The sequence below is a fragment of the Lutra lutra genome, chromosome 5 (assembly GCF_902655055.1).
Source record: "Lutra lutra chromosome 5, mLutLut1.2, whole genome shotgun sequence".
Classification (NCBI taxonomy): Eukaryota; Metazoa; Chordata; class Mammalia; order Carnivora; family Mustelidae; genus Lutra; species Lutra lutra.
The window spans coordinates 31,726,783-31,744,228 of NC_062282.1; the positions used below are offsets into that span (position 1 = coordinate 31,726,783).

General features: G+C 41.0%; 1 protein-coding gene across 4 annotated transcripts in view; it reads right to left on the bottom strand.

Moving 5' to 3' along the window:
- DAB2 (DAB adaptor protein 2) overlaps positions 1–17,446 on the bottom strand; it is a 49,087-nt gene that overhangs the window by 2,141 nt on the left and 29,500 nt on the right. For 3 of the 4 annotated variants that reach the window (XM_047729699.1, XM_047729700.1, XM_047729697.1), the window contains 11 exons: positions 16,479–16,577; positions 14,708–14,839; positions 14,301–14,381; positions 13,796–13,822; positions 13,496–13,549; positions 13,031–13,093; positions 7,699–8,352; positions 6,519–6,681; positions 1,929–2,561; positions 1,215–1,324; positions 359–426 (listed from right to left, as the gene is read on the bottom strand). In XM_047729699.1, coding sequence (XP_047585655.1) covers positions 364–426; positions 1,215–1,324; positions 1,929–2,561; positions 6,519–6,681; positions 7,699–8,352; positions 13,031–13,093; positions 13,496–13,549; positions 13,796–13,822; positions 14,301–14,381; positions 14,708–14,839; positions 16,479–16,577 — 2,079 coding nt within the window. In that variant the 3' untranslated portion in view covers positions 359–363. The remainder of the gene's footprint in view (positions 1–358; positions 427–1,214; positions 1,325–1,928; positions 2,562–6,518; positions 6,682–7,698; positions 8,353–13,030; positions 13,094–13,495; positions 13,550–13,795; positions 13,823–14,300; positions 14,382–14,707; positions 14,840–16,478; positions 16,578–17,446) is intronic. The other variant, XM_047729698.1, reaches the window with a different exon arrangement.

Sequence of the window (17,446 nt, forward strand, 5' to 3'; positions counted from 1 at the left end):
ACTTCTATAGGAAACCAAGTAGTTATGAGGATGTAAAACAAAACAAAACAACTAGAAAGCTATTATGTGTTCTATAAGTTTATTGTTATGCAAAAATGTTATTCTGAAGTATCAAAAACACAGGATATGATAGAAATCCATATCCCCATGGGTATATTACTGTTTTTAGCATGTAAAAGAATTCTATTCTTAAATGCTCAGCTTAGTCATTACTGAGTTAGTTAAGCATAGATTTCCATGTTTATTAGTTCTAAGTTACAGAGATTTAACCTTGTAACAGTTCGAAAATTAAAATTTCACCCTCACCCCATCCCATGCTTTCTTACCAAACCTAAGCTTCATAGGATCTTCTACTTACAGAAGTTAGGCAAAAGGATTTCCAAAAGGATCCCTATATACATCAGAAGATGTGGGTTGAGAAGCCATCTATGAAGATAAAACCATCCAGTCAATACGTTTAATTACACTTACAGAGAAAAAAAAACAAACCCTATAATTAAGACTTCTCAAAGGTCACAGACAAATCAGATATCATGTGGGTCTACAATGATTTGTGTCTGCCTGCTTATAATTCGTGATGTGTATTTATTATTTACATCAAAATCAGGGTTCATAGGTTTGCCTTTCCAAAACGAAAGGTACTGTTTTTATGAGCTCAAGGACTGAGGGCAGGAAGTCAGGAAACTAATTCCTTGAAAAAATTTTAAAGATATTATTTTGGCTTGGGGCGCCTGGGTGGCTCAGTGGGTTAAAGCCTCTGCCTTCAGCTCAGGTCATGATCCCAGGGTCCTGGGATCGAGCCCCACATCGGGCTCTCTGCTCAGCAGGGAGCCTGCTTCCTCCTCTCTCTGACTGTCTCTCTGCCTACTTGTAATCTCTGTCTGTCAAATAAATAAATAAAATCTTAAAAAAAAAAAGATATTATTTTGGCTCAATTTTCTCTCAAAATGATTTTGGGAGCCAGGCAAAGTGAGATCTGTCCTTGAGACTTTTTCTCTATGATATTCATTTCTCAAGCTCAGGATAGTCGTCCCTACCAAAACAGTCTCTCCCCAGCCTGAGTTGATGTTTTCACTGTGATGGTTCTCAGTGATAAATCTTATTTAAACATCCTTTAGCACCAAAGAATTTATACAAACAAGATTAATTCACGACAAAGTAGCTCTACGTGGCTTGATATTTGGGAGCAACAGCTTCTAGTAGTTGATACTTACAGAGGCTTGTGATGAACCGAAAGAACCTTTAGAGAAAGGGTTCTCAAATGCGTTGTCAGCAGATTTGGTAATTGGCAGGGAACCTTGTCTGGGAGCTGGCTTTGGTGGTTCTAGAAGGCAAAAAACACCAAGAAGTCAGTAGACAAATTTTTTCCCAGATATAAGCAAAAGTCCCTTGTCCCGTGTCCCACCCTCCCCTGTACCGTCCCCCCCCCCCGCCCCCCGTCAAGGTTATCTCAGAAATTAAGTTCCATACTTTGGAATTTACATCATGGAACAAAAATCACCACAAAATACTAGGACTCCTGGTGATTATTACAGGTAAATTCATCCGAAGAGGAGTGCATATATAACTGTGCATATATAACTGAAGTGGAAGACATTCAGAATTCCCTCACTAAGGCGGGGGAGTGTGGCCGTGGCTCTGTTACAGAGCCTTCCAAGTGCCACAACCCACTGAATTTCAAGAGCTCTCGGCAGCCCTTCTAGGACTTGCCACAAGAGGGCAGTATTGGGCCAGCCCTTAGAAATATCTAAGGTAAATCATTTGCTCCATAAGGTAACCCGCCAAGTTGTCTCCATAACCACTGATTACCAAAGAGAGCAAGAGTTAGGCTACTGGTGGGTGGGAGAGGGTTCTTCTAAAGACTCTGTGGGCCCATATGACGGGGGAAATACTTGTTGGTATGGTAGACAGAGAAGTGGGTAGCTTACCATTGATCTTTTTCAACAGCTGATTAGCATCAAAGTCATCATGGTCCGCATTCTCCTGAGGAATGCCAACTTTGCTGTTGAAATAATTGGAGAAGGCACTCGAAGTCCCAGAGGAAGTCTGCTCTCCCTTCCTTGCAGGCACAGCAGGTGGCTGCCGCAGTTGGAAGTCCTTAAACATTTCTTTCACTTCTTTGACTTCTTTATCCCCAAGTGGGTCCAAGGCAGTGAAGGCATCACTGGAGATGTCCTTTGGAGGGCCAGTTCTGGGAGGTGGTTGAGGAGGAGCAGCCAGAAGAGAGGAGAGCATAGAAGGGGACTGGGTAGACACAGCAGAAGCTGGAAAAATATTGCTCTGGAAAGGGTTCCCCAAAGAGCTTGTTGAGGACCAAGTATTGGGTACCACAGATGCTGATGGGCCCCAAACAACAGGGGCTGGGGGTGAAGCTGAGGCTGCAAAGGATGAAGGCTGGTTCCAACCTGGAATAGCTGGGCTTGTCGTAAAAACTACTGGCTGACTGAATCCTGAAGGCTGACCACTCAGCATGGCTCCCGGGACCACTGAAGTGGACTGATTGAAGACTAAAGATGTTGGGTTCCATGGTCCTGCCTGAGGGGGGCTAACTGGTATACCACCTGAAGGAAGCAGAAGAAAGGACTTATCAGGACACAAACTTGAAGAGGATTTTTGAGTTTAAGGAAACACAGCTCTGGGGTGGGGGAGAGGAGGGGCATTTACCAAGCATCTACATGGCCAACACCTTCCTTAAGCCTTAAGGCTGGCATGGAAGAAAGGCATAGAGAGATTAAATTAGTCTAAAGATTAACTAGCTAATACAGAATAGCTCGCATTCAAAGGTTGGTTGCCTTTTGAAGCCCTTTCTTTCTACCACAGAATTTAAACTTTTCTCATTAAAAGGGTAATACACTCTATTAGGACCTGGTCATGAAAGCATTTATGACACTGATACATTTCAAACAACTAGGACAGAGCCTGTTGATAGTATGAGTGCATCTGTTGAGTGAATATGTTTACATAAACAAACCCTACTGATTACGAAGCAGTGAATTAAAATAATCCATTGGGTACTCTGAGTCATCGATTGGATCTTTTCATTTGGCAGCTGGCTCCTGTCTGGAGTCTCATGGAAACCAGCTATTACGCATGTGTATTAGGCCTCAACATGCTTGCATCCTGAAGAAACCATTTCAGTTTCCTTGCTTTTAAATGCTGCCAAGGTTGACACAGCTACATAAAAGGGCGATAAAGTTTGGTTGATGCCAAGATAGCTTTAGACTTTTATACATATACATGGAGGAAAGGCTGGTTTTCCTGGGAGAGCTGTTTTAAGGAAAAGTGCTTCCTGCCATGTGTCACTCACTAAGCCTTGCCAGAAGTCAGAACACAATACTTCAAAGCGGAAGGGAGGGAGAGAAGACAACATAGAGCAAAAAACAAAAACACAAAACACAAAAACCCCAAAACTTTGTGAGGTAGCTAATTGCTTGTGTCCAGACACCTAATCTTTGTGGGGGAATGGCTCCATCTCCTGTGTCTTCACCATATTGATTAAGAGTTGATGAAGTCACTAAAATGCAGGTCTCTCCAATATTCTTCCCCTCTTCTTGAGAAGCTCATTCCCTATATCTTATTCTCCAATGTAGGACATTTTTCTCTCCTGCTTCTTCCCAAGTATATTAATGACCCATCAGACTGCCACCAACCTAAATTCAGCCTCATATCGACTCATGAATGATGCCCCCCTCAAAATCTGCTTGCTTTGAGCTGTAGAGTAAGAGCATTCTTTAGTTATGAACATTTTCTAACTGAACTAAGAAAAGACCTCCAAATGTCTACCTTGCGTTAGGAATGTTTTTGTTTCTAGACTGAGAGATATTTTGAAAGTGATGTTCAGGGGCTGATGTAGCAAGATATTCTATCTTAAATTTTATGAGTATTGGAGATGGATGTTACTTGACTTATCATCATGGAGGCTAACCATCTGGCCACGGAGATGTATGGTATGCTCAGAGACAGTGGTGGGTTTCAGAAAAGGTCATCTTATGAACTTAACATGCCTTGTTTTTGAGGTTAGGGAACTAGGTACAAGAATATTAATTATTAAAATGGGAGAAGCTCACAGTCTGTGACAATAGAGACTAAAACTCAGGCATACCAGCTCCAAATCTAATGCCTTATTCTCCTGTTCTGCCTCCTTAGCATCAAGGGATAGGACTATGGAAAGTAATCCAAATACTTATTTCGCAGTTACAGAAATTAGACTTGATTTACACTAAAGAGCGTACATATTCTTTTCACAACTAATCAAGGGAAGAGTTCTCTCACATTCTATACTATGGGGTTCAAAAAGTGGGTTGGGTTTGAGCGAAGTGATTGCTAGCGTTTTAAAAAAATTTATTTAAATTTTGTTATCCAAAGCCAGAGTCACTCACTTATATTTTTATGCCAACTGGATGTGCAAATGGGGTAGAATTTTATCATTTTTTCATGTTGGATGACTTGCCTTCCCTTAGGAAAATGTATGGCTTTGCTCAGAGATGGTATTCGAGGGAGTGGTGGTAGTTAAAGAGAAAAATATTTTATCTGCCAGGAATTAAAGGCTTTCTCAGTACATGCTTATGCCGGCCTTCATTCCCATCTGATGGATTTCATGCATTGTGTTTCCAAGATATTTTAGGCTCTGCTGGAGAAAGTAGAGGCAAGGGGTAAGTTAAAAGAAAAGTGTGGGTGTAAGAAGTTAATTTTATTACCTTCTGACGCTAAATTAAAACACAGGGTAGCTAGTCAAAGCTGAAGGCTTAGCTTTCTACAACACCCTCTCCCCACCCCCAGTTCTCCAGAAGAGACAGTCCCCCAGCTGGGTCTAGCGGAAGCCAGACCTACAACCTTCCATGGTTTGGCTGAGGATCCCTGCTAGTGGACAGGGGCTATACTGTAGAGCTCAGTTTGAGTCCCATGTCCAAACTTGGAAGGATCATCAGTATTCTGCAGTTGTATACCCCAAGGCTTCAACAGGGGCACCTAGCCAAAAAGCTTCACTTCGTCTGAATAAATTAACAGTTATAGGGTCCAGCTGTATTTTCGAGCTGACTTGTTAAATATTGGCTGTAAAAATTCTTTGGGGCATTGATATTAGACGGTCAAGCTCTGAGATGTGATGTAGTTGCCGCCAGTGCATGGAAGCTCTCGACCCTTCTGCAAGGAAAAGGCACTCACCAGCTCCGCTTGGGGGGCAGGAAAGGGAACGATGCAAAAAAGGGAAAGTCCGCAAGAGACATGAAGTATTGGGGGAGAGTCTTGATGGTGTAAATGCAAGAAGAGACCCGGAACAAGTTGACTTCCCACACCCGCACTGATTTTAGCCACTCAACGGTTGGGTAAAAACCCCCTCTTGCCGCCATACTCCAGGTAGGATTAAACAGATTTAATATGAAAAAAATGAAAATATTTTCCTTTGCAGGAAAGCAGCAGGGGAAACAAAAAACCAGGGTCCTGATGATTGACTCCGCAGGAGGCAGAGAAAACCAAGAGCCCTGGTGAAATTTTACAAAATGGGGGAAGAGAGTTCCTCTTCATCCTTAGTTCCCCCAATCCCCTCCCAAGACAGAGTCTGTTGGGAGCTTGTAGAGGTGCCAAGAAGCAGAAAAATAAAGAGAATCCCCAGCAGGATAGCAAAGCCTGTTGTTGGGGTTTCTGAAGACTGTACCATGGAGGCAGAAAGGAACTGGAGGCTGTGGGCAAACAACGGCAGGGCTAGTCCTCAGCCAAGTGGCTTCCCCCGGTGTCATGCCACAGAGTGGCTTAGTGGCTCACATGAGCTCCACACATTTATGAATGAGCACCGGCACACAGCCAGGGCATCTGGTAAAATCCTATCTTTTCCCTTATCTTTGTGTTCTTTTCAATGTCAGGTTTCTAGCATATGTCTTCTAATTCTATTAAGACACTCCGATAGCCAAAATATTGGCAAGGAGCAGCTGAGGCTTAAGTATTCAGAGACCGATCAGCATATATGCTTGTCTCATACCCATCGTATGCCCAGCAGAGCCGGGCTAAGAACCCAAGACTTGCAGTGTATGACTTACACTTGCTTTGGACTTAACTTACAACCCTCTCGGGGATAAGACAGGATACCCTATCCAGGAAGCATATCAGTTCACTGGGAGATAGGGCTTTGATCTAGTAATGGGAAATTGTGTGGCAGAGGTGCATGTCACCAGTTTTTCCAATATGGATGATAGACAAGACTCTCTCAGCTCTATCTCCTTTCTCCAACGAAGCTGGTCTGAGCATCAGAATCCCTTAGAGTTGTCTTCCGTAAGCCACTGCCAGTGGCTCTGGTGAGTGCAATATTGAAAATGGTTTTCTCTCCATATGCCAACTTCAGGAGCCAAATTTCAGTTGCAAGTCAAGGGTACCAAATGAGGGTGGGGTCTATGGAAGTAAAAGTGGGATGATCAGATCTTCTGTCCCTGGAGCCTCTACGGATATGAAGTGCCTTCCTCCTGCACATGATAATCTTATGAATGAAAGCAACAGAGGCAAGTCTTACTCCATCTCTCAGCACCTACCTAGACCTGCAAGGGGTCCCGCCGGGGCAGAAGTGTTTGTTTTGAAGAGATCCAGAGGGTTGGTCTGTAGGGTTGCGGACTGTCCTGTAGGTGAGGTCTGGCCTGGAGCTTCTGAGACAGGAGGGGTAAAGATGTCTGACGCAAGCAAGTCTTTTGCTGGAGACTGACAGGGCAGAAAGGGAGACACAAGAGTTACTCGGTAATTATGAAAAACAGCTTTATTCTGTCTCCTATTCTGTACCTCAGATTTGGGAACCACACATAGGAAAACTTATTCCTCTTACTGGTAAACTACTACAAAAAGCCAAAACTCCCCTCCACCACCTCTCACCGCCCCCCCCCCCCCCAACTCCCCCTGAACGACAGATCCCTGCAATGGACAGAATATTTGGTCTTGGTAACTGAGGTAAAGAGGACTTTCAAGGTGAAATCTATTTTATTCATTTACACATTTGTATCCATCTAGTCTCTTTATCCTCTAAAAGCTTGAAGCTGGGAAAGAAAGGAGAACTATAAATAAATAAGTAACCTACATATTTTTGATTATTCTACTAGGTTTAAATCGGTTTATGTAAAGATGACACTATAGTCTAATTATGAGGCCAGCCTGCGTATTCTAATGAGGTTTTTAAAGATATATTCACAGAAACCACATTTTAAATTGCTTTTCGATGAAGTGGTACTAGTAAATATTTAAGTGTCCTTTAAAGCAATGGATTATTCAGTCAGCATTGAAAAGAAGAGGCAAACTCAAGAATTTTCCACCACCACCTTGGACATTAATGCAGCAGGAGGGGTGTGTGGGGCGTGTGTTAGTGTGGGGAAGGTACACAAGGCATCACAAAGAACCCTTGCCCTCCCCTTCCAGAATATGATGATCGAACTTACCAGAGGTACAGAAGCATAGCAGCATTAAAAATGGAAAAACTTGTGTTTAGTTAATAACAAGTGACAAGACATGCAAACGGAAAGCAGGGTGTGAAAACACTGCCAAGTGAGAAGCTTAGCAAAGGCGGCAATCAGAGGAAGGTATTCCTGGAGAAAGATGTGCCTTATCCCACCTTCTATTTCACAGCCACACAGGCAACTACAAGAGCAGCAGGAAAGAGAGCTTGCGTCACACCACCCTTTGGTACCGAGCATGCATTCTGCCAATGGATATGTGGAGAAGACAATTCACCTTAGCAGTCCTTCTGCCTCTTCCTGGTTTGGTACTTTGTGGAGGTGGGATAATGGCTATGGAGTCATGTGGTGAGGACTGGACAGAGCTTTCCAAGTCCTGCTTTACGCCATTCAGTACAGACAGTCCTTTGGGAGGGCTTCCCACAAAAGGGTTCGGGGAGGATTTGATATGGAAGCCGTTCTGTTCTCTTTCAGATACCCCATTTTGAGTTCTCACTGTTGGCTGTGTTTGCGTACTTGAAAAGGGCCATGGGCCTGCCTGAGCTTCCTGTTTGCCAGTCCGGTTAGAGATTTGGTCAAACTGTTGACCAAAGTAATCAACATCCCCATTCAGGGGCCCGTTACTCAGGGGAGTAGACAAGTTACTCAAATTCTCTTTCTTCTGATCTGAAGATTTGAGAGAATCAAACGAAGAGGGTGCCGATTGGTCTGGCTGTGCAAAAGGATCGTCACGGAAAGGATCAGGATTAGGGGTGGGAAAGAAGTTGAGATTGGCAGAAAAGGCATTTTCAGGCAGGAAAGATGCCTGAGGCTTTGGTCGAGGAAGAGAGCAGGAGGTAATGCCATTTGTTAAGAATGGATTTTCTCTTAAAGAATTCTGATTGGTGTCGATTTCAGAGTTTAGATCCACTAACAGGATATCTTTGCTTTCCTATCACATTTGGGAAGAAAAAAAAAAAAGAGAGAAAAGAAAGTGTTAGTCCATGTTGTGACTTCACATGAGAAAGCTACAAAAGACCATCAGGATCATCAAAATTTCCATTAGAGTTTGATCTTGACAGACCGGTTAACCGTGACCTCCTCCCATCCCCTCCCTGAGTGCATTTCTTTCCTAGCGGCGGAATAGGTCCTCCCTGTCCCTCCCCACCTTGTTGCCCCTTTATTTAGGTCTCCACTTTGTTGGCCTTTCGTTAAAATGAAACTCTAGTCATGTGTCTGCTCACCCTTGCAGACTGTGTTCATGACCCTCGTTGTTCCCATTCCTGCCTTTGCGAGTCTTAAAGGGAATCGACTGCCAGTCACTCTAAGCAATTATCTAAGCATATTGAGCTTGAATGTAAGAGAAGACCTCAGAAATGTAACCCAGCATCCCACATGAGGCATAGTCCCATCTATTATACCGTCAGAGTCATGTAACAGCATCTCTCTAAATGAGCAAATTCTCTGGCCAATATTTTATAGTGCTGGTTGTGACAAAGTCTAAGGTCAAATATATTTCCCTATAATTGGTCTTTCCTTTATGGGGCAAAAACAGATTTTTCCCACCATTCATATGGCTTGTCACGTATGCACCTTTAAATATTTAAGGATCTTTTTGAAGGTGCTAGTGAAGTTGGATCTCTCATTCCCATCATCCTAATCTCCTCTGGACACATCCTTTCGTTTGTGTCTTTCTAGAAAGAAGAAAGTGACACTCAAAATGCTGATATATTCTAACATACCACATTAACCTCTCATATTTGTGCATTTTTTCATAATACAGCTTAGAGTCGCCGGTGTTATGACAGTAATCTCACTATTTGGTGGATAAATTCAATAAATCTTTAATTTATCTTTAATTTATGTACGATGTAATCTTTAATTCACGTATAAAGTAGAGATGTGGCTTTAGAGTTAATTTGAAAAACATACTGAATATTTAACTCTACAAGATCTAGTCCCTTCCTATCCTACTTTCCTTCTCCATTGTTAGAAAAGATATCCCTCTCAACCCAAAATCAGCAAATTTGAAAAATCTGACATGTCTTTATTCAGGTCAGTGACATAACAAGTTTGGGCTCACCCTGGGTTAGGGCTGTCAAACTGACATAGCTTTCTTCTGACTGACTTTGATCCATTAACTTCTCATCTATGCTAGCCATGGAAGAATATAGTCAAAGATGCCTACCTGAGATGGAAGTTAGAGGTCTAGCATTACCCCAAGCAGCTTACTAAATATTTTTGATCATTGGGACAAAAACAACCTCAAGGGAATATGAAATTCTCAAACTACTGAGTAAAAAGGGCCCAAATAGGCCTCCTTAGCTTTAAAAGAACAATTTTTTTGGAAGTTTAGGTCTTGAATCAGGCCTAATTGATATTCTATCTTTGGTTTCCTTTACTGTTAGGTATAAAAACACAATTCTTAAAAGCCAGTTTTTCTCTTTATAACTAGAGGAATTTGTCAGAAGAAAGAGCTTATAATTAAAAAAAATTTTTTTAATCAAAGAAATGGATTGGAAGATCTTTTAATGGAGGGCTCTTTAGCAATCAAAGGATAGGACAAAACGTATTACAAAAGCTTGTGATTTCAGTATTTATTCATTTATGATGAGCCACCTCTGGGTTAGAACAGTTGGGTGTTCACAGCTGGTAGAGTTCTCCTTTTCAAATACTTCAGAAGAAGTTCTTAGGACACCAAACAGGAGCCACAATGTTAGACTTCTGAATAGTCAGCCTATAAGTAAAATGTATAAGGCTCTCCTCAGGTTGGGTTTGTTGTTAATCCAGGATTAAGAGTCTAGTTCATAGACTACAATGGGATGACGTGAGACTCCTCATCTGCCCCCTAGGTCAGAACTTCATTAATTCTTGGTTGGATTGTCAAATGCTGCATCTGCTTGGCCACCATCTGGGCTACCTGAGAGATAAGCACTGATAACATGAAGGGGAAATGCAGTCCTGGCTCATAAGGAGCTCCAGGAAGAGGAGGAAGCGGGCAGCCACAGAAGGGTCTGCATGAAGGTGAGCTCTTATATGCTGAGTTCCACAGCTGAGCTTTCTCCAGGAAGCTGGTCTCTCGAAACCATTCCAGCCGCTAAATCCCCGGACTTCCCCACTCAAAGCTCTCAGTGGCTTCCTGTGTCCCCTCTGTTAAAATAAGCCTCATTAGCCAGCCTTTCAAAGTGACCTACAATAGGACCCAGTTTATTTTTAGCCTGCTCTCCATGTTCCTACGCACTTCAAAGACCCAACTCAAGTTCAGATTCTTTACAAAGCCTTTTCCTATCGATCTTTCTACTTCAGCATCCCCTGTGCCCACCCATGGCGTCTCATGTCTGTATGACACTGTGCTTTGTGCCCTGATCCCATGCCTGTACCAGACGCGACCTCCTTCATACCTTATGTTCTTCTCATAGCTACTGTACTTTCAAATTATCATTTTAAAAGCCTGAGAACGTGTCTTTTTGGGTTTTTTCTTTCCTTCTTTTTCTTTCGAGTGGCAGTATGGAAGAATATTGTTCAGTTATTTTCCAGTAAAAATTATGTTCTAAAGGATACCACTTAGTTTGTAACATGAGTTTTATTTGAAACACATAAAACCATTCTGTATGAATGCTGGGGGAGGGCCAGATGGGTCAGGGAACCAGTAATAAAGTCCAGGTAATGTAGATTTTTTCCTCTCGTCACCTCTTCCACAGCAACTGTACTAAGATTGTGAATATTTTTAAACATTCTGGTTTTATCAAGTAGAGATAAATCTGTTTTGTGACCTACGAATATGGAGTCAATATGCAAAAACACGTGGGCAAAACCCAACCAGCACATAATCAGTGCCTTTAGCATTCTCTTACTTATCAGATACCATCTACTTGATGGTATTTATTACTTTAATTTATTGTTAGTTTAAGACTCACTTTTATTTCTATAAACCCAACATTTTTAGAATGCATTAAGTCTAATATAACTAAGACTCAGGATTACTCATATTGTTTTCATTTCCTCCTTCAGAACTTTCTAGAAGTCTACAGAAGCATATTAAACAGTCAGTGCTTCCTTGCCTATCCCAATGGAATTCTATTTCATAGATTGAGTGCTTTGATCTCTTTCAATTTCCATGTTTGAATGTCAGTTACACTTGGAAAGTAGATCATTCAGATATCAATTCACTTTGGGAAGGGGGCTACTGCGGAGGAAGGTTAATCTAGGAAGCACAAGGACCTCAGGGCTAGGACAGACATTTCAGGGTCATCCAATCTTGTCTCTCAAAAAGTGTATCCTTAGGATGGTAACACACATTATGAAGAATAAAAGGCTCCATAGACAAATGAGTCCAGACTCACTGCTGAAAAGGACATTAAGCTGGCTTCTCTAATATAGGCTTTTTAGGGCCTCTGAAATGCTGTTCTCGTTGTGAATCTCATAGGGTCAGGGACAGAGAAGAGAGTATGCAGCCCCTGCCCCTTCCGATCCCACAGGCCTGAGCATTATGGGAAAGCTCATGGACTGCCATTCTCTCCACTACTCTGGCAAGTGAGACTTACCCTGTCCTTTACCTGCTGCCACTTTGATTGCTACAACCTTCTTGGTCATGTAGAATTGCTTGATAATTCCCTGATATAAGAGACTCCTAGACAGTCCCCTCATTAATCTAGACTGATGCTTTTTTTTGTCTCTTATTGCTTTTCTCATCTTTTATGGTCAAGTTCAGAAATTCATTTTCTCTGAGATATTAAATGAACCTCTAAACTAGACAAATACCATGTAATTAACATCATCGAATAGGCTTTGTGATAAGTTTTAATGCTAGTCTCACTGCTTGACGGTATACTCCATGATGTCATTGACATTGTACCTGTCCCTCACTTCTGTGTCCTGCCCATGGCAGGTACTCAAGAAACTGTCAAAAAAAAAATAGTTAAAAGAAGTCAATCAAAAGTACATGGGTAGCTTAACTTGAGGCCTGTTTTGGAAGCTCTGAGACTTGTGCTTAAGCTCTGAATTTGGACCTCTTTCTCAGGTGAATGAGTTTTTTTCGGAATCACCATTTCCTTACCTATAAAGGAAAATACTGCTCCATTTTTACAAAGTTGTTACAGGTCAATCAATATTTAGAAGACTTGATACACTATCGGGTCCTTCAAAGAATGACCCACTTTTTGAAACAAGGACAGTCCTTGTGGTTAAACATAACTGAGCATCTTATTTAAGTCTTACTTCACACCAAGCTTATGTTGTTAAGTCACAATAGAAAGAACAGAAAAATATTGAAGAGGCCGGATGGTTTTACAATTAATCATCTAGCAAACACTTCCTTTGAGTGGAACTTATGCCAAGGATTATTATTTAGGTCCCTCTCTGATCCTAAGTAATACCTAGAAGGACTGCACTGCCTGTCCTACGGCTCAGATCTATCCTCCAACCAAAAATAATATAACTGAATTAGTGCTGATAGGTTCCCATGGTAACTTAAGATGCAAATATGTTCTAGGACCCAGTTATACTTTATGCGGAAAAATCAGTGGGTACCTTCCAAATGTCAATGAGATGCTCAAGATTTCTGGCTAATTGCCAATTTGAGTTATAGATGTCATTTTCATCACATTGCAAATTTAAAAACAGGCACTTACTGTTGGACTATTTAGGTCAGGAGGTGTAGACATGTCCCCAAACAAATCCATCTGGTCAACACCCTTAAAAAAGTATTTGGATTAGATTCAGATGTGTCTACTAAAAAAATTACTTTGTATATTGTTGTAATTGTTTCCCAAACTATGGTTTAGGAAAATCGTTGTCACAATTTGATTTTTCATTTAACTAATACAGATTTACTATTAGGCTATTTAGGCCTGGAAGTGTAGACATGTTCCCAAACAAATCCATCTAGTCCACACTCTTAAAAAAATCTTGTGGATAAGATTCAGATGTTTTTACTAAAAAGATTGCTTTCTATCTTGACATTAATGTTATATTAATATTTAGGGCAACAGGTGTCATAATTGGACTTCCATATAGATTCAATGCAGATTTGGTACATCTATAGGAAGTAAACCCATGTTCAGTTAAATAAGAATCATAAAAAATCACATACATACCAATTTCAGTTTGTTAGCTTGATCATCAAGGGTCAATAGGGTCTCATTCCCATTCTGAAAAGATGGCAAATATTTGATAGTTTAGTTGGTGAGTTTTCTTATAGAATGTAATTTCCTACTGTACCGGCTTGCTAAACGGTTATGATTTTGGCACTGATAATTCAACTCTACATCTTCTATGGCCAAAGGGATCATGAACACAGAGTCATAAGCTAGGAGGGAAGCATGCCTGGACACGGGGCGAAAAGGACTTCTACATGTCATGTGTGCAATTCATAAGAAGTAAAGGTGCAGTTTTACCTCTACTGCTTTGTTGGCTTCTTCCATCTTAAAAAAAAAAAAAAAGAGAGAGAGAGACAAATTCAGTGATCTTAGTAGCTATGGTTAAGGGAGTTAAATATCTACATATATATATAGCTCTCTATATACCTATGGGTTCATGAGCACAAGGCAAGAGTCTTGCATATTATTTCTGCCCTACATTCCCCTTCCCTTTTCATATCAATACTGGATTTGAATACAGTTTCTGAGCTTAAACTTGTTCATCCTGTGTAGACTCTGGAACCAATGTGAAGTTTGTGGGGAGAGAAAACAAGAGTCAGGGACTGAAAATCAGACATATCTAACTGTTACATCCATCCATTGCTCTACCAGGAAAAACAGATGATATATTTCTAAACTTTCTATACTTGAAAGAGCCACAAAGAAGCCAGCTCTCCAGATGGGCCATATGCTTACATAATGTTCAGACATGGTCCTGAATATAATCTTAAGTTTAATAGGGTTAATATTGGGTGGTACTTGCCTTTTTCTTTTCTTCTTCCTTTTTCTTTACATTATAGATAACTTGAAAGAGGTCTTTAAGATCAATGACTAATGGCTCAGCCTGAAGCAAGAAAAAGCATCTTTATGAGTACTTCAATATTACTATTTCCGTCTCTTTGTCCCCCATCAGTTCTGACTAGTACTGTTCTCCTCCTTTCTCTTAAAGCTCTTTACCATCCCTCCCTGGTTTATGGAGGATCACTGCCCTCCCTATCCCCCCTGCCAGATACATAAAGGGCAGCAGATTAAATAAGTATTTAATAAAACAAAAAGGACCATGATAATTTTCCAAGTCCCTTCAGGATTTAGGGGAATAATTCATTATTGTTTTAAAATAAACATTGACCTAAGTCCCCTTCCAGGTATACCTCAAGGCTTGAAGCTTACCTGCTGTCCTGTTTTTATGGCAAAAAACTGATGCTGGCCTTCTCCTCCACACACATAGCCAAATGCCCGGTTGTCTGTCACATCACGGGCAATGAAAGAAATCTTATTTACTGGATGTTCATGCTCTATAACCTGAAAAAGAGACATAAAAAATGATTTACTGATAAAACTAGAATCTATATGGTGGCACAAAGCATCAGCTACCTAGGCATATATGAGAAAGCAAAAACATTTGAAGGAAGAAATTATTGCCTCTGGTTTAGAGCTACATTTATCCTTGCTAGTAAGGGCTCCAAAAGGAATAAAGAGAAGAAAACAGAAGTGGGGAAAACACTTTTTAGAATATTGATACTTGATTGTCTTCATCCCAAAGATGTGATACCACATAGCAAGAAAGGATTGAGGATCAGGAGACTGAGAATTTCTAAAGCAAACATGGAATATTTCACTGCTAAATCATCCAAGTGGGTTGACTTTCCCAACTAAAAGTCAAACTCATGTGAATAGCATAACTAAACTAGAACAGTGTGCACAGCGATCCTTTGACAATGGCTCTGAGTGGCCAGAAAACCATCCTAAGTACTACCAGAAAAATTATCTCAGAACATTCTGGAAGTTACCAAATGCTGGCATCCAGTATTTCCCATGTTCACATCACTATCGAGGAGTTACATGGGACAAGGGGTTTATTGGTTTAGCAGCACCTTCTCCTCTATTCTCCCCCCCACCACGCCCCCTTTCTCTTGATCCTTTCAAGCACAGAGCAGGGCTTAACTCTTCAAGGGATATTTTTAGGTGGTCATAAGGTGTCTGATTTTTGTTTCCAAATGCTGAATGCCACTGGAAAGTTTATATTGGTTATCTTCGAAGATTTGGGGAACAAGAGAATGCTTGAAGGAAACTTGCCACCATTCTCTGATGGGCTGGGGGAAAAAAGACTTGAGAGACAACAGAGAATGGAAACAGCAGTGTCTGAGGACCAGCAGGATGAGTGAGCAGGTGCCAGGGCTCCAGAGCTCTCTATGTGACCAGAGGATTTTACACGATAGATAATGGCCATCTCAAGGAAAGCATGGGTAATAACGGGAGGTCTTCCCACAGTACCTTGAGACAACGGAGTACTTGACAGCAATGAAAATGAGCTACAAACAACATTTTAAGTAAATGAATCTTACGATGTTGAGTAGAGAAAATAAAATCCGAGAGAACCTGAAGTATGATCTGATTGTCTTTTGATAAGGTTATAAAAATAAACAAAATAAGTAAGACTTATTTTTCATTTTGTAACAGTAACCACAAAAAATGAGCAAGGTTATACCTGTAGGGTGGAGAGGAAGGGGAAAAAAGAGTAGACAGAAAAGCTAGATGTGTCACAGGTAATATTCTAGCTTCAGGTTAGCCAGTAAGTTCGCATGTAGTTAATATATTAAAATGAGGTCCAGGGATAGATCTATGACAGCATCGGAAACCAGGGGTTAGGGTTAATCTAGTTCTGTGTACCTGGGGTCCAAAAAGATACTGAAGTGAAATTTATAGCACATCTGTGTTTATAGACTGGAGGTTCACATCCATTTCAGAAAATGAATTTCAAAATAAAGTATCTTGGCTCCTCACCTCCTACCCTATCTGTTTTCTGTTACTTCTGGACAAGTAATATATACGATTTTTTTCCTACAGACTTTTGAAAAGGAAAACAGGGAGCTGAGATTTACATCAAATTGTTTGTTAGAGTCAGGTGGTCAGAAAGGTGTCAGTGAAAGTGAATTCTTACCCCAGTTTTCTCATCAATTATTTTTATCCCAGAAAGGGAAATGTTGACCCAGATCCTTTGTTTGTGTTGTCCCTGAGACCGGCCAGCTGCTGCCATTCCCTGATGAGATTGGGAAAACAAGAAAAATCCAGTTAAAACTACCCGATGATGCTTTTAATACTAAAACAAAAGACGGCTTTATTTTCAGCTTGGTTTACCCTCTACAAAAGGATTAGGCACCTTTCATGATAGACGGCAGGATGAAATAGAAGACATCAAGCCAGGACATCATGACTTAGCTAGGTGAACTTGGACAAGTCACTGTAATTGTGTTGGCCTCAGAATAGTGGTTGGTTAAGACAAGAAGATGGGATCAGATCTTCAAATATGTTCCTTCTAGGTCTGGTCTTATTTAACAATATTTATTTATTTATTTATTTAGTCTCACACAGTGATAGCACTAGAATTTAAAAATTAAAAACAAAACAAAACAAAACAAAAAACCCAAAGGGCTAACATGGAAGAGCTACAGGCCCCAGATAGAGACCTGAATTTCACCTGAATACCTGATGTGCCCAAAGGAAAAGGCATCTATGCTCCTGCACCTACATGACTAAGTCTGGTCTCCAGAACAGCATTCGCAATGTGCGAACAAACTCAAGACTGAAAATGAAGCATCACTGGATCAATTAGGTGATTAGAAATGTTTTTTGTTTTCTTTCAAATAACTGAGTTATAGGTCTACACAAACTTTTTTTTTTTAATAAAGATTTTATTTATTTATTTGAAACAGAGAGAGAGAGAGAGAGATCACAAGTAGGCAGAGAGGCAGGCATAGAGAGAGAGGAGAAAGCAGGCTCCCCGCTGAGCAGAGAGCCCGATGCGGGCCTCAATCCCAGGACCCTGAGATGACCTGAGCCGAAGGCAGAGGCTTAACCCACTGAGCCACCCAGGCGCCCCACAAACTTCTAATATAATTCCCGTTGTTG